The sequence below is a fragment of the Hyperolius riggenbachi genome, chromosome 3, assembly GCF_040937935.1.
Source record: "Hyperolius riggenbachi isolate aHypRig1 chromosome 3, aHypRig1.pri, whole genome shotgun sequence".
Lineage (NCBI taxonomy): Eukaryota > Metazoa > Chordata > Amphibia > Anura > Hyperoliidae > Hyperolius > Hyperolius riggenbachi.
In genome coordinates, this window is record NC_090648.1 from 223026488 (window position 1) to 223048006 (window position 21519).

At 43.0% G+C, this 21519-nt stretch overlaps 1 protein-coding gene across 5 annotated transcripts in view; it reads left to right on the forward strand.

The window, feature by feature from the left end:
- The window catches only part of LOC137563408 (mucosa-associated lymphoid tissue lymphoma translocation protein 1 homolog), a 103868-nt gene that overhangs the window by 68861 nt on the left and 13488 nt on the right, over positions 1–21519 (forward strand). For all 5 annotated transcript variants that reach the window (XM_068275818.1, XM_068275819.1, XM_068275820.1 and 2 more), the window contains 5 exons: positions 5417–5513; positions 5600–5647; positions 9327–9353; positions 12520–12723; positions 17868–18045. In XM_068275818.1, the coding sequence (XP_068131919.1) occupies positions 5417–5513; positions 5600–5647; positions 9327–9353; positions 12520–12723; positions 17868–18045 (554 nt within the window). The remainder of the gene's footprint in view (positions 1–5416; positions 5514–5599; positions 5648–9326; positions 9354–12519; positions 12724–17867; positions 18046–21519) is intronic.

The window sequence follows — 21519 nt, forward strand, 5'->3', positions numbered from 1 at the left end:
ACCACAGGGGGCAGAGGACACAGGAGGGCAACCACAGGGGCTAGGAGGGGACCAGAGGACACAGGGGGCAACCACAGGGCACAGGGGGGACCAGAGGACACAGGGGAAACCACAGGGTACAAGGAAGACCACAGGGGGGTAACTACAGGGGGGGGGACCAGAGGGCACAGGGGGGAGACCAGAGGACACAGTGGGGAGACCAGAGGACACAGTGGGGAGACCAGAGGACACAGGGGGGAGACCAGAGGACACAGGGGGGAGACCAGAGGACACGGGGGAGACCAGAGGACACAGGGGGAGACCACAGGACAACTTAGGTAGACAGGGTGAGATAAGAGATCACATGAGGTACACAGGACGACACCATTTGGGGGAGGTCATGTATAAGACACTCCTGAAAAATGGACGCACCAGGTTTAGTTTATATATTTTTTCCCCTGTTTTTTGCCCTCTAAACCTGGGTGCGTCTTATATTCCGGAGCGTCTTATACGGCGCGAAATACGGTACATCCTATTACAATTTCTTACATCCTATTGTGGACTATCAACAAAAAAGTAATTAATATAGATAAGTGGGCAACTATTTCCCAAACTCAAGTCTTATCACTCTGGTTAAAAGTCTACATTGTTCTTGGCAAACGAGTCCAGTCTCCGCATTTAAAGAAATGTTTCTCAAACAGTATCATTACTCTTATATTTCACCTAACCAATCATTTATAATAAAATTATACAACTCAAATACATGCCTCAAATGTAATGCTGCACAAGCAGGCCTAAATCATTGCCTCTGGCATTGTAGTATAATAAAAGCTTTCTGGCGACAGGTTGTTGATTATACTAAGGATAAATGATTGAGCCACATACCTTTCAATTCTGATTGGGCGCTATTTTGAATAATAGAGAATAGGGTTCCAGGTAGTAGCAAGAAGCTTGCACTCATTATTTCTGCATTGACTAAAGCAATTCTTCAAGGTTGGATTTCCCCCTTATCGCCAACACTCATACACTTCAAGCTTGAACAATACAATTTTTTCTAATGAACTGGATTGAAACTTCCCAACAGAAGTCGTCACATACAAAAAACTTTTTCAAAGTTTGGGAACGCTTCATGGACACCTTAGCCAAACCCAAGAAGGAAGGAATTATAGAATTGTTTAGCCCAATGCTATTTAGAAAGAATGTTTATACAGGACCCTTTGTAACAATCTGCTAGTGTGTGAGCACTAGCAGACAGACAAATATCAGACGTTCCCTGAACGGGAAATGTCCACAGACAGTGTCAGTAGAATCCAGCACTAACACTGAGTACAGAAAATGAGAATGGTCAGGCAATCAGGGTCGGTAACAGATCTGACAGATGCGGTACAAAATCGGCAGGCAAATACAACGTTAATAAACAGGCAGAGGTCGGCAACAATCAGAAATGCAAAGGTACAGAATTGGCAGGCAAGAGCTAAGTGAGTGTTCAGGCAGAGGTCGTCAACAGATCAGATTGGCAAAGGTACAGAATCGATAGGCAAAGAGTAGTCAGAGGATCAAGCAGAAGTCAAACACAGTATATCAATCAGTAATAATAATAATAATAGGCTTGCTGGTATGGAATCCCCGGGTCCTGCCAGTTCAAGTCACACAAGGAACTGACTAAGGTCTGAAGCCTTCACTACGAAGTGTTAGCTAGAGCAGACAGTGAGCAAGTGTCAGAACAGAGCTTAAATAGCCCGGGTAAGCAGGAGAACATGCTCCCACGCCGCCTGGCCAATCCTGAAACCGGAGGTGGAGTCCTGCGTGTCAGCTGACAGCTGGTCAGCTGACACGCTTCCTAAGAGGATAAGAGGAGCGATGCTGCCAGCGCATGCGTCCACCCTAATTTTCAGTCAGAGTATCATGCGGCCGGATCCCCGCAGACACGCTGCTGACATCATCCCTGCCACCGCAGCCAGCTGCACCAGAAGCCTCAGATGCGCTGCCAGCGGGGAAAACAGCAACTGAGCTGGTAAGCGCAGGATTACTGACACCCTTCCATAGTAATCAGAGAATCTAGAGACCATTTACATATAGTAGGAGGATTAAGAATTTTGGAGGTATCTGACAATTGTTATTGCCTGATCCGTAAATTATTATGTTCATTGCCATGATGAGTAGAACTATTAGTTGAAATGTTGCTGAAGTGACCTTGACTACTTGTTTTTAAAAGGCAACAAATTCGTTTTCTCAGCTTATGCTTGTGATTGTGAAGGTTCATACTGTTGCATTGTATTACTTCCTCTTCAATAAAAATGGTTTAAAGGATACCTGAGGTGACATGATGAGATGGACATGTGTATGTACAGTGCCTAGCACACAAACAACTGTGCTGTGTTCATTTGTTTATTTCTCTGCCTGAAAGAGTTAAATATCCGGCATGTAAGTGGCTGACTCAGTCCTGACTCAGACAGGAAGTGACCCTCACTGATAAGAAATTCCAACTATAAAACACTTTCCTGGCAGAAAATGGCTTCTGAGAGCAAGAAAGAGATACAAAGGGTCAATAGTTCATAGAGTTTAGCTCTGGCATACTTCAATGAAAGTGTCATTTAGCAAAAACAATAAAAAAATGAAAACTTAAGAAGTAGATTTAAACATAAAATAAAATTGTGGAATATCTTAACCACTTCAGGATCACAGGTTTTCTTCCCTTAAAACCAAAACAACTTTTACATTTCAGCACTCCTCCCATTCATTCACTGATAACTTTATTGCTACTCATCACATGTGAATGATCTATAGGTTGTTTTTTTCGCCACAAATTAGGCTTTTCAAGGGTGATATTTTATTTTAGTAATAATGTTATACTCTATGCATTTTAAAAAGAAAAAAGAGAAAAAAATGAAAAGATACACTATTTCTATATTTCCAACCATAAAAAAAAAGCAAGGGAGGCTAGGATTAGATCAGGGTTGATCAGGGTTAATCAGGGTTGATCAGGGGTATATAGTCCTGGTATATTTATTTATAAGTCCTGGTATATTTATAAAATCCTCTAGGTGGCAGTCAGACTACAAGAAAAGAAGATCCAGTTACCTTGTAATCCTCTCAGGAGTGATTACAAGGTAACTGTATCTTCTTAAGTGCTGGCAACATTGTTTGTAAACCTCACAAATGAATGAGCACTGCTATTGGCTTATAGCAGTGCTCATTCATGGTTACAGGCATCTGATTGGTGATGGGAGTAATTACTCCCATTCATCAATCCCACCCAGAAATAAATGAAGCTGGTGCACGTGCACGTGCACGCACGGGGGCGCGCACCCGCGGGCGGGAGCGCGGGAGCGCGCGGGAGCGGGGGCGCGCGGGAGCGCGCGCGTGCACGCGCGCGATCGCGCCCGCACAGCACAATAGCGGCAGGGGCGTTTATAAACGCCCCTGATCCGCTAATTAAGTCAATAGGGGCGTAGTTAAGCGTCTGGGAAATCCGAAAGTGGTTAAAAAGGCATTTTTTTAGGAGAAGAAGGAAGATAGATACAATCATTTATTTCATTACTTTATTTTTGCCTCGGGTGTCCTTTAACAAAAAAACCCCCCAAAAAATAGAAACAGCTCTAAAAATATAGTACAACAAAAAAGTATTTCTTATATACTGTATATCCACTTGTTTTTTTCCTTCTCAGACTTCTGTAGACTGAGTGACATTTGTGTTGTTGCTGTTGCTGCCCATGCACAGTACACATGTTCCTATGTGTATAAGAGCGCAAACACAGCACAAGACATTTAAACTCTTGGATTACCTACCCTCTGCTATTTGTACTGTCGGTATACAACTGGCCTCAATATATTCTGTTTACCAGAGGCTGTTCTTTCGCTATATAACAAGCCAAGATACTAGGTATGACATACAAACAGACTAGACCTTTTATAAATGTCACATTAGGCCACCTCTTCTGTGTAGATCCATTCATGATGGATTATGCTGTTTACAGAAACCTATTCTCCAATGTATAGCATTATAGCAAGCAGAGGGGAAAAAACTTAGGAAGCTATACTGGTGTTCAGTCAATTTTCTTCTTATTCTTTATTTTGGTGCCAGAAAGAGTTAATTTCTAGGCATGGAAGTGACAGCTTCTGTCTTGTCGATAATATAGTAAATATAACTGATAAGCAAATTACATCCATAAAAGTTTTCCTGGCAGAATACAACTTCTGATGGCAGGAAAATATAAAATACATGAGCTATTGACCTATTTCTAACTCTGGGGCACGTAATAGGCTGAGAGACCAGAAAACAATCAAACTACTTTGTAAATGTTTAAATATAAAAGAAAACCATGGGATACTTAAAAAAATCATTTTTTGGAGATAAGAATGAATATAATTGTTTATCTCATCAGTTTATTTTCACCTCAGGTTCACTTTAAGTTTGTAATGCCCCAAATTCTGGCTGTAACTGTTTGTTTTAAAAAAAAATGTACATAGAGTATAAAGAATAAATTAAGTATGCTGCCACACCATGCAACTTGCAAAGCTTGCTAGGATTTCAATAGGAAAAGGGCAGTGCTCTTTACATTCCTGTATGCAGACAGAAGTGACTTAGAAACTGCTATAACCAGTGAACACAGCCAGGAAACTAGCATTTTTTAGAAGAAAAACACAATGACGGCTTTCATAGTTGTCTGATCCTGGTGGTTCCAGATGAAATGAAGGACAGGAATAATAAGTACCGGTAGTTGTAGGTTCTCACTCTTCCTCACTCTACAAAAACCTGTTTGGGTGCAGCAGTGAACACCTGACAGGTCCCTGTGTCTTATAGTATTGCTGTGAAGGTTATCTGCTGTCACCATGTATGGTCCAGTAAAGCTCTGCTCATGTGATATGCTCTATAGGAAGCAGACACCTGTGCTTTGTCAGCTGCAGTTCAGGCCATCTGACAGATGTCACAGTAAAAGTCTACACTTCAAAGCTATTATGTATAGTCTTGTCATTCATAGAAGGTGAAGTGTGATTGAAAAAAATGTTTGGCTTTCTTTCCTGATAAAAATTAATTTTTCTTACAGCGTGTGTGTGTTGCAAACTATGATATAGTCTACACAATATACATTAAGAAGACATAAAACTGAACTAAGGCTTTATTAGCAAACCCCCACTCCAAATGTAAGAGAGTGGTTTGACTCTTTCAACTTAGTACTACAGTTTGCAGATAATGGTTTTGACTTCTTGTCAGTTTCAAAAATGAGAAGAGTAGAAAATATTGAATTTTTATTTTCTGTTATGTTATAAATATGATGAGAAAAAAAATAAACAAACATATTGTCAGCCAATGAGAACATAGGCATTAATTGCAAATGCTCCACTATTATGTTTCTTATCATAGTGAAGTCAAGTAAATAATGCCAACTAAAAAATAAAATATGAGATAGTAACTTACTGTATATATATTTTTTAGGTCAAGTCATTGAAGCCCACAGACTGTGGCAGCTACCTCTGCTGTGTATATAATGCCCATGGGGAAAGATGGAGTGACCCTGCTGAGCTAACTATAAGTAAATAATGTACATGTTCGCATTACATGTAATAATATACCAGGTTCTGCAGTGTTTTATTATAAGGAATTTTTCTTTGTTTTCAGAGGAAGATATTATTCTCCAGCAATTTTCACACCTTTCAGTGAGCCCAGGTAATACAATTATTAAAGCAAGTGCTTTGTGTGCATGATGGGGGAAATCGGTCCTAAAAAACAACACATAAAACCCAGGGAGCCATTGAGCTGTTGATAGGCAAAATAGCTGATTCACTTTCCCTTTTGTGCTTTACTGACAAAGCTGAGTTATAGGGCCTTTCTTAATCACACAATGTCTTGGCCAATCAGAATGCTCAAGTTTTCGTCTTACTTCCTCATGTCATTGTGTCACAGTGACAGGCAACCACACTTTTTTGCGATTATCAGGAAGTGTAATTAAGCACAGATTTTGCCATTATTTAGAGAAACATAACGAGACATGTCAAGTCACATGTAATTTGTGTCAGTGGATACCACACTCAAATCCAGAAATGGTCAATAAATAGCTGGTGCACTGGCTGTATGGTGCATGGTGTCACCATTCAGTTATAAGTCAAATTGAGTTGCCTACAATTCTCTTCAATTTAGGGTAAGACAATATTTATTGCAACATTATTTAGGGGACACTCAGCACCCCTCTATCAAGAACAACAATACATTGTTAATCCATGGGCCCGAGTTCGGATCTCCAGCATTCATAGGGCTTGATTCACTAAAGCATGATAACTCAGTTATCACGCCTAAAAGCTTTGCACGTGCTAACTAGGGTGCTAAGTAGTTTGCACATGCAAACTACTTAGCACCGTTAGCTTGTGCAAACTACTTAGCACCCTAGTTAGCACGTGCAAAGCATGTTAGCACCCTAGTTAGCACATGCAAAGCATGTTAGCACCCTAGTTAGCACGTGCAAAGCATGTTAGCAAAGTTGCTTTTCACTGGCGTTTCTAACACTTTGCACGCTTTAGTGAATCAAGCCCTTAGAGCAGGGCTGCCCAATAGGTCGATCGCGATCTACCGGTAGATCGCGACCGCCTGATTGGTAGATCGCGGCCTCCTGGCCGCATCCCATTGAATTTTGTGGCCAGCAGCTGTAGAACGCGGCCGCGTCCTATCAGATTCTGCTGCTGGCCGCTGATTTGTTCAGGAGAGGAGAGAGGCGCGGCTGAGAGGCCAGGGTGGCAGTGTCATGGCTGGGGGCGGCGCTGGAGGCAACACTTCCGCCTCCTCTCACGCTGGCCGCTGGAGCGCTCCCTCAGCAGCCTGTGTGATGAAGGCTGCATGCACGAGGTGTCATGGCTGCGCGCACGAGGTGTCATGGCTGCCCGCATCGCTGCTGCACATGGCCTGTACGGGGAGGCCTGTACGGGGAGATGACAAGCCTCCACAGTTGAAGGGAGGTAAGTGATTACATGTGCCCGCCCTATACCTAACTAACCTGTACTGAAGGCACATATACTTAGCTAACCTGTACTGAGGGGGACTTATACCTAGCTAACCTGTACTGAGGGGGACATATACCTAGCTAACCTGTACTGAGGGGGACCTATACCTAGCTAACCTGTACTGAGGGGGACCTATACCTAGCTAACCTGTACTGAGGGGGACCTATGCCTAGCTAACCTGTACTGAGGGGGACCTATGCCTAGCTAACCTGTACTGAGGGGGACCTATACCTAGCTAACCTGTACTGAGGGGGACCTATACCTAGCTAACCTGTACTGAGGGGGACCTATACCTAGCTAACCTGTACTGAGGGGGACCTATACCTAGCTAACCTGTACTGAGGGGGACCTATACCTAGCTAACCTGTACTGAGGGGGACCTATACCTAGCTAACCTGTACTGAGGGGGACCTATACCTAGCTAACCTGTACTGAGGGGGACCTATACCTAGCTAACCTGTACTGAGGGGGACCTATACCTAGCTAACCTGTACTGAGGGGGACCTATACCTAGCTAACCTGTACTGAGGGGGACCTATACCTAGCTAACCTGTACTGAGGGGGACCTATACCTAGCTAACCTGTACTGAGGGGGGCCTATACCTAGCTAACCTGTACTGAGGGGGACCTATACCTAGCTAACATGTACTGAGGGGGACCTATACCTAGCTAACCTGTACTGAGGGGGACATATACCTAGCTAACCTGTACAGAGGGGGACCTATACCTAGCTAACCTGTACTGAGGGGGACCTATACCTAGCTAACCTGTACTGAGGGGGACCTATACCTAGCTAACCTGTACTGAGGGGGACCTATACCTAGCTAACCTGTACTGAGGGGGACCTATACCTAGCTAACCTGTACTGAGGGGGACCTATACCTAGCTAACCAGTACTGAGGGGGACCTATACCTAGCTAACCAGTACTGAGGGGACCTGTACCTAGCTAACCTGTACTGAGGGGACCTGTACCTAGCTAACCTGTACTGAGGGGACCTGTACCTAGCTAACCTGTACTGAGGGGACCTGTACCTAGCTACGTTTCGGGGGGGGGGGGGGGTATGGTGCATTTAAAACGTCGGTAGATCTCCTGGCCTCGGCGAATTTTAAAGAGACTCTGTAACATTAAAAAGATCCCCTGGGGGGTACTCACCTCGGGTGGGGGAAGCCTCCGGATCCTAATGAGGCTTCCCACGCCGTCCTCCTTCCCACGGGGGTCTCTCCGCAGCCCTCCGAACAGCCGGCGACTGTGCCGACTGTTAGTTTAATATTTACCTTTGCTGGCTCCAGCGGGGGGCGCTGTGGAGGCTTTCCGTTCCGAACTACACGGAAATACCCGATCTCAGTCGGGTCCGCTCTACTGCGCAGGCGCCGGAAACTTGCGCCTGCGCAGTAGAGCAGACCCGACGGCGATCGGGTATTTCCGTGTAGTTCGGAGCCGACAGCCGTCAGAGCGCCTGCGCTGGAGCCAGGAAGGTAAATAATGACGTCACCGCTGCCCGGACTCCACGGAGGGCTGCAGCGAGACCCCTGACGGATGGAGGACGGCGTGGGAAGCCTCATTAGGATCCGGAGGCTTCCCCCACCCGAGGTGAGTACCCCCCAGGGGATCTTTTTATGTTACAGATCCTCTTTAAAGTAGCTCGCGAGCCGAAAAAGTGTGGGCACCCCTGCCTTAGAGTGATGTGCCCTGTGCAAACAGCAGTGGCTAAATATAATCCTGGGTGTCCTCGAAACTTTAGAATAAAGATTGTTTTAGCTTTATTAGAAGAGAAGTGCAGGCTACTCATTTTTTGACGTATGTCCAGTCACATGCCTGCTATTTCCATGCCCTTACACTATTAAGCAATTATGAAGAGGCAGTTTCATACAGTATTTGCTTGTCCAGACTTTAGTTGCCCAGTTGAGGTTAATACATGTAACTGTTATTTAATTACCTAAAACCTGATTTGGAAAATGTCCCCAGCAGATAGGTCCCTGACTGAACATAAAAGAATCTATGAAGAAAAATTATGTTTTCCCAAATTAATGTAAAAAGAACTCGGTGTGAAGAAAAAGGTAATCCTCTTCAAATAACCTTGTGCTCAGCCATGCCCCTAAATGAGAAACACTCAATGTGAGATTTAACAAGGGTTCAGGGCAATAAAGTCCTTTAGGTATCAACATGGCATCATAAATAACATCATAAGTACTTGGAAGACAAAACTACAAACCTGATCCTGCATAAACATGTAATTACTCTGAAGTTGGTAACTATAGTTGGCAGCCCACCATTGCTTGTTGCAGTATTAAACAATCCCCATTTTTGCAACACTGTATAGTAGCTTATTCATTTCATCATTTTGTCTTGCAGGAACAAAAGCACCTGAAAGATTTTCTGGTGAGTGTGTGTGTATTTAAGATGCTTTAGTTAAAGAAAACCTGAACTGAAAATTAAAAGTCAAAATAAACTTACATAAGTCACACTTACCTCACGTGTAGTCTACTCCTCAATCTCTTTCTCCTCTCCCGCGTCCTGTTTGTCCACTGTGATCAAGGGAATTCTCCGTCCTCCATTTTGAAAATGGCCATTACCCCATAACAGCTTTCTGGTCAGCACACAGTAAACTGTAATATCGCCCTGTTGAGCCATAGGGAAACATGGACATTACCGGGCACTTCAGTTGTCCACTCAGCTATAACTGACAGCAACTGATATATTTCAGTTCTGACAAAATGTTGTCAGAACTGGAAGGGATCATTGTCAGAAGAAAATGGTGAGCTTCTGAGAGGAACTGATTGCAAGGTAACTATGTAATGTTCATTTGAAGTTACCTCATGTGCTTATTTTAAATAATTTTACTCAGTACAGGTTCCCTTTAAAGTTGAAGTGAGCATCGTGTCTCTGGTTGTGACTCAATTTGATGTTAGAAAGCGCCATCCCTTGTTTTGGCAGGGGTGAAGGGAGCACAGTGTCACAACAATGCCACCTGTGAAACAAAGGTACCACCAGGCCCTTCATGTCAGCAAGCCAAAACAAACCACACAGGCTCATCTTTTAAGGGTATTCTCATTAATGTGGAAATAAAAACTCACAACTCCTGGGGTGTCCTACCATGAAACCAATATTATACGCAGACATCTATAAGATCTCCATGTTACATTACAATCTAAAGCCTCATCTACACGATATAATTTTCCATCAGATACATGGATCTATTAGATATATCTAATAAGAAATTGCATTGTGTGTAGACGTCCAAATTGTTTCAGATCAATTTTGCGATAGATTTTGCTTTGATAAGTACCCAAAATCTATTGCAAAATGTAATGCAATCCGAATGGACCGGTTGGACATGATCTAATAGATCCGTCTAATAGATCTGGATCGGACGGAAAATTGTACCGTGTAGATGAGGCTTAAGACAAGCCAAAATACTTGTCCATTTTTTTTTGTAAAAAAAAAACCTGCTAAGCCATTGTACTGTGAGCCATCCTGCCCAATCTTTTTTAAAAATGTTGAGCAAACAAATGTTGAGCTAACAAATATCTAGTCACACTCAGTCTCTGCATAATTACAGTATTAGCCAATAAACCTCCCCTATCTTTGTCCTCACAAATTAAAGTCTGTAGTACACATATTGGGCCTATCTACTTTATGTTATACTTTACACACTCACAGACTCTCTCTTTCCAGTTAAATTGTCTCTTTGGGAAAAATGGCCACTGGAAGAAACACAATGCTCTTTCTCACCTGCTGTACTCTTACCTACACTGAGTACACTCACACAATGTACATTTACTCACATACACTATACACTCACCCAAGCATGGTACACACACACTGTACCGATACACATGCACTGTCTTTTATTTTGGGTATCTCTCAATAGGCTTTCTTTTACCAATACCAGTTGTCTGGTTGTCCTGCTGATCTCTTGCCTGAATCACAAACCTGAAACAAGCTTGCAGCTAATCCAGTCATAAAACATCAAGTCTAAAAACATCTTATCTGCATACTTGCTCAGGGTCTATGGCAAAATGTATTACAGGAAGAGGTAGGGTCAGCAGGATGGCCAGGCTATTTTCTTTGTTTATAAGGAAATAAATATGTCAGCCTCCATATCCCTATCAGTTCAGGTGTTCTTAACCTATTTTAGTTCCTGGACGTAGTTTCTACGTCCAGGAACCATGCGCGCTCCCGCGCACTCCCAAGGCCGATCGCGCGCATGCACACGCGCTCCCGACCCGCGGTTCGTTAGCCAGGCAATCAGTGAATCGGGCTATGGTGCCCGATCACTGATTCCTCTTCCCCGCTGAAAAAGCGACAGCTTCTCTCGGAAGCTGCGCTTTTCCTGGCTGTTGCCTCCCCCATGCGTCTCTCTAAGCGTATGTTACGCTTAGAGTGACGTCATGTAAACAAACTCATGGCCGCCATCTTGTGGCCAAAAAGTAAAACTACAACTAAAAGTAAAAAAAATAAAACTAAACACACATTTACATTATAAAACTATTGTTTACATCCCACCCTCCCAAAAATACCCAAATAAAATGTTTAATATAAAAAAAATGTAAATATTTACCTAAGGGTCTAAACTTTTTAAATATCAATGTAAAGATGAAATATTTCTATATTTTTATTATTTTGAACTTGTAAATAGTGATAGATGGAAAAAGGGAAAAAAAGCAGCTTTAGTTCCGAAAAAAATGTTGTCGCCATACATTGTGATAGGGACATAATTTTAACGGTGTAATAACCGGGACATATGGGCAAATACAATACGTGAGTTTTAATTATGGAGGCATGTCATATTTTAAAACTATAATGGCTGAAAACTGAGAAATAATGAATTTTTTCCATTTTTTTCTTATTCTTCCTGTTAAAATGCATTTACAGTAAAGTGGCTCTTAGCAAAATGTACCCCCCAAAGAAAGCCTAATTGGTGGCGGAAAAAACAAGATATAGATCAGTTCATTGTGATAAGTAGTGATAAAGTTATAGGCTAATCAATGGGAGGTGAACATTGCTCAAGTGAAAACGACGGAACGCGAATGGGTTAAACTGGATAGTGACAATTCCCACGGCAGCAAATACACTAAAGGCAACTTGTCTAAAGAGGAATATGAAAGCAACTGTTGCTGACTTCCTTGTAAAAATGCTACTCACCTGGCTGTCATGCTGATCCTCTCCTCTGCAGTTAATTCTATTTGAGTTACAGACTAAGAATAAAAATGCAGATAAAAAAGTTATGATCTATTCTGAAAAAGGCTGTTTGTTTGTTCTGTGTTAGTAACTCAGAGTATATTGATAGCAAAGGGTTAACCACACAGCCAGGCAGGTAGCATTTTTAGGAGGTTAGTAATATCCACATCCATAATTCTCTCAGAACAGATTTCCTTTAACCCTCTCACGACTTTCAAAGTTAGATGGAAATAGTCTGCTGAGCAGAAACATGGAAAGTAAAACAAATATCCTAACTGGTTAATGAATAATGACTTTATAAAATGTATGAGTTTCAGTAGTGAGCTGTACATGGGAATCCTAAAGCTCTCTTTTTCCTTGACAGCGTCTGGAAAGGTGGCCTTATTGATTGGCAATAACGGCTATATTAATCACCCTAATCTCTTGGCACCTATGGTTGATGTATATGAGCTATCTACACTTCTTCGGAGACTGGACTTCTGTGTGATCTCACTTGTAGACCTGACGCTGGAAGAAATGCTTACATCAGTCAATCAGTTTCTGCAGCTCTTAGATAAGGGTGTTTATGGTAAGTCTACATAATAAAGTATGCTAGGAGAAAGAAAACACTCATGAGAAGCATTACGTTATAATCTGTAACAATAAGTGTGGATTACATTAGATCATTTTAGGATACTTGATTTTAGAAGGTTGCTCATGCTCTGGATTCTAATGCCCACTGCCCTGTTGCTAGTGTGGATATATATCTCCCTTCCAGGAACGTTTGCATCATTGGCTAATAATACCCAGAAACCGCTTCTGCCAGCCCTTGTGAAGGTCAAGGATCTCTGTGCTGTGACTAGCTGAGGCACTAAGGAAAAGTTTAATGTGCTTTATTTAATTGTTCAGTTAATATTCAACAGTTATTTTCAGAAAATAATTGTACATATATATTATATATATATATATATATATATATATATATATATATATATATATATATATATATATATATATATGTTTGAAGTACAATTGAGCAATGCATTGTAATCCTATGGCTCTGTGGCACATTTATGGCTCTTTCACATGGGCAGCTGAAAAACACCGCCTGTCAGCTGCTCTTCTGCACCGGCCAGGCAATTATTAGCGCTCAGTACCGGCGCTGTACAGACGGCCCCCCAATGGAGTGAGATCTGAGCGCTGCTGCAGCCACACTCAACCTCAACATGTTGTGTTCCTCCGCCGACCAGTAATGGCACGGCGTGTCAACGCTTGTCACGCGTGGTGTTAAAACTGCTGCAATTCGGCTGCATAGGTAAACGCACAGTTCAGCCACTCGTGTGAAAGGGGCCTTACAGAGTGGTAAACTAAAGATCTCCACTTTATTGTTCTGTACTTTTTAAATTCCTTTTAGGAAAATTATAGGAACTTTAGTAAAATTATGGCAGTTTTCAGACAAACTGCTTATTTGCTCCTATATAAAAAGGCCCCATAGCTAGAAACCTATACCTTGATCGAAAACGTGGTTTTCTTCTGTCGGCACTAATACACCAACCGAGAAAAAGCATACACATATGCCCACCATGCGAGATACATACCGTATGTCCACCATCTGGATGTTTAAAAGTGTTAGGAAATCACCTTTGTACTGGTATTTATTTTTATCCTAGCCTTCACTACTTGAAAGAAAACACCTTTACAAAACTCATTAAGTAATAAGCAGGAAGAAAAAAAGAAGGGTATTTTGTGAACAGGAAAAATTATTTTAGAACACCTGAAGTGAGTATAAAGATTGTTTAGATATTTGCCTCAGCAGTGGAAAGTCTCTGGAAGGACCAGAAGTTTCCTGGATACTCCTACATCCCAACGATCCTGCACAGGGTCCATCTCTACCTTTCTGACAAAGTTTGCTGAATAGGTTTCCTCTTCGCGGCCATGGATGAGCCCATCCGGACTGGGTATGCATGACCAAGGTTTGCACATGCCCAGTAAAATGAAAAGCTTGTGCAGGGAGGAAAAAAAAGCAGTGCACAAGAGGTTTTGTTCTACTGGACATGTGAGCAACTTACCCACACATGCCCAGTCCGGATGATCTCGCCCACAGCCGGGAGTGTGGCCAGAAGATGAACAGAGACTCTGTAATGGAACGGTGGGCTCTCCCCTCTGGACCATGCAGAGGCTTCAGACTACTTAAAGTGGACCCAAATTAAAAATACAAGATTTCAGAAATAAAATCTATTTTCTAAATTATAATAATAAATAGCAGCCTTTTTTCAGCTGCACGATGACAAATATAAAATATTTTACATTTATTGGAGGAACCCCTCCCTTCCTTTCAAATTGCCGGGACAAAATCCAGCAAACTGGTGGAGTAGATGGTGTCCGGCAATGGAGGAATTGCTAATGGCTGCCCCCAGTATAACCCTAGTTATGAAAAGAGAAGGGTGAATGCACTGAAATGCTCATAGGTTTGAAGGAGTGTTTATTTATCTTTGTATGTGTCAGAGTGGTGCAACTAAATATTTTTAATTCAAAAAAATGTTTGGTTTGGGTCCGCTTTAAGTATCTAATTCCCCCCTCCCCCCCCCCCCTTCCTCCCCACTTCAGGTTTGCTGTAATAAACCAAAATAAGGCAAAATAAGTATGGTCTACTAGTTCTGCTACTCATTCTGTTATGCAAATTATGTTAGTGGCATGCTTGTATTTTAGAACAGTATTTAAAGCAGTTATGCAAGTACAGTATGTGACATTCTTGAATAGGCCCTTATTTTAAGCATACTTAATAACACAATATCACTTGAAAACATGCATGTATTGTGTTACATGTTTTCAGGTAAGCCATCACAGTTAGTCACGTGGAGAGCACTCATCCACAAAGACATATAGAAGACTCTGCTCACCAGCACACACCATATTCCCACAGCAGTCTTTGTCATGGTGACTGGTGGCAGCATGCACAGGGGAGGGTTATAGCTCAGAGTAGGTGGTTAACTACTTACAGTACAAATGGAAATGCACAAGCAATGCAGCCAGAGATATATGCAATGCAGCACTGATTTTTCCAGACAAAGATTGCAGTATAGGAAGAAAGAAGAATCATATAACCAAATTCCTATTTGACACAGGAAAATGAATCTCCCCTAGCTTGCTTTCTCTTAATCATATCAAGGTTATCTTGTATACAGAGCAAAAAAACAGGAGGAGAAGAGTAGAAAGAGACCTAATTTACACATAATCATACATCACTCATAAATATCATATATCACAATATTTTCACTAGGCATTTCTCCATATTCACTAAGAGCTATATACACACAGTCTTATTCAAGAAAAAGTGCTAGGCTCAAGTTGCTATTCTGACAAAAACATTGCAGAAGCCTTGGGGAACACAGCAGAAGAAAAGTAACACGTGATCATGGGTAGTAAATCAAAGCCTTACAAATCTACCACATGATCAACTAGATCACACACTTCTCTGTGAGCTCTACTACACACAATCAACTTTATCAGGATCTGAGTTGGAGCATAGTGTATTCAGCATTACAATGAATAAATGACTCAATAATATACTCATTCACATGTCCCAAAAACTAGCAGACTTAAGAGGATCTGCATTTCATACCAAGGAGCATAAATCATCAGTTAAGAACTACCTATACTCTTCTAAGGTATCTATTCTGAGTGTACTAGCACAGGTATTGTACTCTCCGAGCTGTAACAGTTTAAAATGCAAGTGTCTGTTCCAATCAGGGTAATCAAGACGGTAGAGCAGGCACAAGAGCAAGGAGAAGATTCAAGGATAAGGACCAGAGCTCAATAACACAGGGTCTAGCCAATAATTATCCGGGCAATGTATTTAGGGAAGAAGGGTACCATATCAAGGAGGTCCCCTCGGTATTGTATAATTCCCAGGTCAATGCAGAACACCTGCTGGTGGGAAAGTGTGAGTCCATTGCACCTAGAGTCTAAGATACCACCTGCAGGAGAAACAAGGTATTTCCACTGTCAGCAAAGGGTCTGTCATCTTCTAGAATCTAGTGGACAGCAGCAGTTTGCTATAGTCCAGACACACACTTATGGTGGCCATACATGGTACAATAAAAACGTTCGATTATCCCGTTTATTCGATCTAAATGATCGAATTGAATGAAAGTTGAAAATATTTTTTTTTTTCGATCAAGAAATTCGAACGATTATCCCGGACATGCTGGAAAAATCTTTATATTCGATCTAATGGAATAATCGAACTAAATTATCTAATCGAAAAAAAATGGAAAATTGTACCATGTATGGCCTCCATTACACAGGGCACTGCTCAAATCCTAACAAGTGGCTGAGCATCTAAATTAAAGTATTCACGGTGAGCAATTTCAAATAATCTGTACCACAAATTCTAATATGTACGGGTGAACTGATGGTATTGCTTATTTCTCAGCATAAGTGGAAATTAACTATAAAAAGGAAAAACATTCAGAAAGATAAGATATGCAGTAAAAGTGTAACTATGATAGAAGTCATTTTATGTAATCAGTAAACATGGTTGCTGCCATTAGATATCTATCACATCATGTGTAGCATACTTTAGTAACTTTAACCACTTGAGGACTGCAGGGCTAAACCCCCCTAGTGACCAGGCCATTTTTAGCAAAATTGGCCACTGCAGCTTTAAGGCCAAGCTGCAGGGCCGCACAACTGAGCACACAAGTGATCCCCCCCCCCCTTTTCTCCCCACCAACAGAGCTCTCTGTTGGTGGGGTCTGATCGCTCCCCCCATGTTTATTTTTTTTTTTAAATAAATATTTATGTTGTCACTTTTTAAAAAAAAAAACCTCTTCCTTTAATTCCTTTCCCTCCCTCGCTCCCTCCCTCCCCACAGCCGGCCAATTACGGCGATCGGCTGTCATAGGCTTCTGCCTATGAGAGCCGATCGCTCTCTTGTCCCCCATGGGGACAGCCGTGTCACACGGCTGTCCCCAGTGCAGCACTGCTGCTCATCGCGCGCTGCACCAAGTAAATAGACGGCGTGATCGCCGTCTAACAGTCTCCCGAGCGGCAATAGCCGCTCGGAGACTGAAGGCGTGGGGCGGAGCTCCGCCCTCCGAGCATGAGATGCGCGCGCACCATGCGCGCGATCTCATGCTAAACAGAGCCCCAGGACTTTACGCCAATTGGCGTTAGGCGGTCCTGGGGCTGCCGCCGCAGCCACGCCTACTGGCGTGACGCGGGCGGCAGGAGGTTAAAACAATTCTAACAGCAGTCAGCTGCAGGGTAAACTCTTGAACTACTGTAACTCTGAGGAAGGTAGTATGATTAGCTGAACAGCTACTGGAACGACTGAGGAGGAAAGGGTTGGAAGTTTATCTCAGGTAGCAGAAGTTGATTGCCTAGTCATTTTAAACGCTTCATTTCTCGTCTATAAATGAGCACAGACTGCTGATGTTAAATAAGAAATACATCTATAATATATAATTGAACATATGCAGTGAAGACTTTTATTTTGGGAAAATGAGCGTCCGATTGGCTTTAAATAAGATGAAAACAATAAAGCATCCAAAACATATCCTTACACGCATACATAACAAATAAATGCTTGTTAATATATGATTTAAGAAAATGTACTAAATCTTATGTTCACAAAAGCTCACACCAAATGATAATGATAGCTTCATATATGAATATGCACAATGTCTTGCACTCTATCAATTAAACACATTTTTATTTGTATACTGATAGGGCTTTTCTATTATGCTGGCCATGGGTATGAACATTCTGGGAGAAATTACATGGTCCCAATTGATGCTCCTCAACCATACAGACCTGAAAACTGCATTAGTGTACAGAGAATCCTACAGAAGATGCAAGAAAGAAAGACAGCATTGAATGTGGTTCTTCTAGACACCTGCAGGAAGTGGTATGCCTCTTAGCTTAACCTTCGAAAACCTCCAGTAGTGTGTCACTAATGCAACATCAATAGATGGAAGGTATGCCAAATATAGGATTGGAAGGATGAGCTTGGGCTTCAAACTTAGGCCTCATTTCCACTATATATGTATATATATATAAATATATATTTGGTGTGGCGACATGCAAGAACGGCAGAAGTTTGTAGACAGTACTTCTGCCGTTCCCATCATATGTGCTGTGCAGCAGTGCTGCATGCATTTTTGGGGAAGTGCAGCATTGAGCCATTCACTGTAGCAAATGGGATCAGCAGCGCATAGTGGCATAGATGGTGTGCAATCGTACGTGTTGTGTTCCGATCGCACGCCCATCTGCGCTAAAGTTTATTAAGGAGCCCTTAGTCCTGGGCCCACTGAAGTCCTGGGTCCACTGGGGGACCTGTGATATATATATATACATAGTTACATAGTTACATAGTTATTTTGGTTGAAAAAAGACATACGTCCATCGAGTTCAACCAGTACAAAGTACAACTCCAGCCCGTCCCCCACATACCCCTGTTGATCCAGAGGAAGGCGAAAAAAACCCCACAAGGCATGGTCCAATTAGCCCCAAAAGGGAAAAATTCCTTCCCGACACCAGATGGCAATCAGATAAAATCCCTGGATCAACATCATTAGGCATAACCTAGTAATTGTAGCCATGGATGTCTTTCAAAGCAAGGAAAGCATCTAAGCACCCTTTAAATGCAGGTATAGAGTTTGCCATAACGACTTCCTGTGGCAATGCATTCCACATCTTAATCACTCTTACTGTAAAGAACCCTTTCCTAAATAAATGGCTAAAACGTTTTTCCTTCATGCGCAGATCATGTCCTCTAGTCCTTTGAGAAGGCCTAGGGACAAAAAGCTCATCCGCCAAGCTATTATATTGCCCTCTGATGTATTTATACATGTTAATTAGATCTCCTCTAAGGCGTCTTTTCTCTAGACTAAATAAACCCAGTTTATCTAACCTTTCTTGGTAAGCGAGACCTTCCATCCCACGTATCAATTTTGTAGCTCGTCTCTGCACCTGCTTTAAAGAGAACCCGAGGTGGGTTTGAAGAATATTATCTGCATACAGAGGCTGGATCTGCCTATACAGCCCAGCCTCTGTTGCTATCCCAAACCCCCCTAAGGTCCCCCTGCACTCTGCAATCCCTCATAAATCACAGCCACGCTGCTGACAAACAGCTTGTCAGAGCTGGCTGTGTTTATCTCTATAGTGTCAGTCTGCTGCTCTCCCCGCCTCCTGCAGAACTCCAGTCCCCGCCTGCATCCCGTCCCTCCCTGCTGATTGGAGGGAAGGGACGGGGGCAGGGACCGGAGCTATGTAGGAGGCGGGGGAGCAGCTGAGACTGACACTACAGATGTAAACACAGCCTCACAGCATGGCTGTGATTTATGAGGGATTGCAGAGTTCAGGGGGACCTTAGTGGGGTTTGGGATAGCAACAGAGGCTGGGCTGTTTAGGCAGATCCAGCCTCTGTATGCAGATAACATTCTTTAAACACACCTCGGGTTCTCTTTAAAACTGCAATATCTTTTTTGTAATGTGGTGCCCAGAACTGAATTCCATATTCCAGATGTGGCCTTACTAGAGAGTTAAACAGAGGCAATATTATGCTAGCATCTCGAGTTTTTATTTCCCTTTTAATGCATCCCAAAATTTTGTTCGCTTAAGCTGCAGCGGCTTGGCTTCGAGTACGATTATTTAACTTGTTGTCGATGAGTACTCCTAAGTCCTTCTCCAAGTTTGATGTCCCCAACTGTATCCCATTTATTTTGTATGGTGCTAGACCATTGGTACGACCAAAATGCATGACTTTACATTTGTCAACATTGAACTTCATCTGCCATGTATGTGCCCATATAGCCATCCTATCCAGATCCTGTTGCAATATGACACTATCTTCCTGAGAGTTGATGATTCTGCACAATTTTGTATCATCTGCAAAAATAGCAACATTGCTCACTACTGCATCTACTAGGTCATTAATAAATAAATTGCAGAGCACTGGACCCAGTACAGACCCCTGTGGGACCCCACTGCTAACAGTCTCCCATTTTGAGTACGATCCATTGACCACAACTCTTTGTTTTCTGTCCATTAGCCAGTTCCCTATCCATGCACACAAACTCTTCCCCAGTCCTTGCATCCTCAACTTTTGCACCAGACTTCTGTGGGGAACAGTGTCGAAGGCCTTTGCAAAATCCAAGTATATCACATCTACAGCATTCCCAATATCCATATTAGCATACACTACCTCATAAAAGCTGAGCATGTTAGTCAAACAGGACCTGTCTTTAGTAAACCCATGTTGATGCTGAGAAATAAGATTATTTTCTACTATGAAGTCATGTATAGTATCTCTTAGTAACCCCTCAAATAGTTTGCATACAACTGATGTTAAGCTTACAGGTCTATAATTTCCTGGATCAGATTTTTTGCCCTTCTTAAATAATGGGAAAACGTGGGCTGTACGCCAATCCACTGGGACTCTGCCAGTTGCAAGAGAGTCACAAAAGATAAGATAAAGGGGCTTAGCTATAACTGAACTTAATTCCCTTAGGACCCGAGGATGCATGCCATCCGGGCAGGCCCGGCCCTAGACTTTTTGCCGCCTGAGGCAATTTTCAAAGAAATCGCCGCCGCTGCCCCCCCCCCCCCCCAAGCCGTGGGTATGGGGGGCCGCCCGAGCTGGAGGGGACAGCGGGCAGGAAGGGGGTATTGGGCCTAGCGGCAGGGAGGGGGGTCGGACCCCCCCCTCCCTCGCCTGGGTCCCCCGTCCTCCGCTCCCCTCCAGCTTTAACAAGGTCCGTGCTGGCTGCAGCTATTTGTAAGAGGCAACGGGCGGGGATTACTCACCTCTTCCTCGTTCCAGGCCAGCGTGCGCTCCACTGACGTCACTTCCTGTGGCGTAGCAGGAAGTGACGTCAGTGGAGCGCACGCTGGCCTGGAACGAGGAAGAGGTGAGTAATCCCCGCCCGTTGCCTCTTACAAATAGCTGTAGCCAGCACGGACCTTGTTAAAGCTGGAGGGGAGCGGAGGACGGGGGACCCAGGCGAGGGAGGGGGGGTCCGACCCCCCTCCCCGCTGCTAGGCCCAATACCCCCCTTCCTGCCCGCTGTCCCCTCCAGCTCGGGCGGCCCCCCACACACACGGGCGGGTGCCGCCCCCCCAGAAGTGCCGCCTGAGGCAAAAGTTTCACCCCGCCTCATGGGCGGGCCGGCCCTGCATCCGGGCCAGGTGCCTTGTCTATTTTTAATTTATTTAGTCTTGCCTTTACTTCTTCATGCGTTAAGTATTTAATATTACAGTTAGAAGATTGAGACTCTTCTGCCTCTGTAATTTGCAACAGTGCTGTTTCCTTTGTGAAGACAGAAGCAAAGAAAGCATTTAATAACTCTGCCTTACCTTGGTCATCCACCATTGAGTTCCC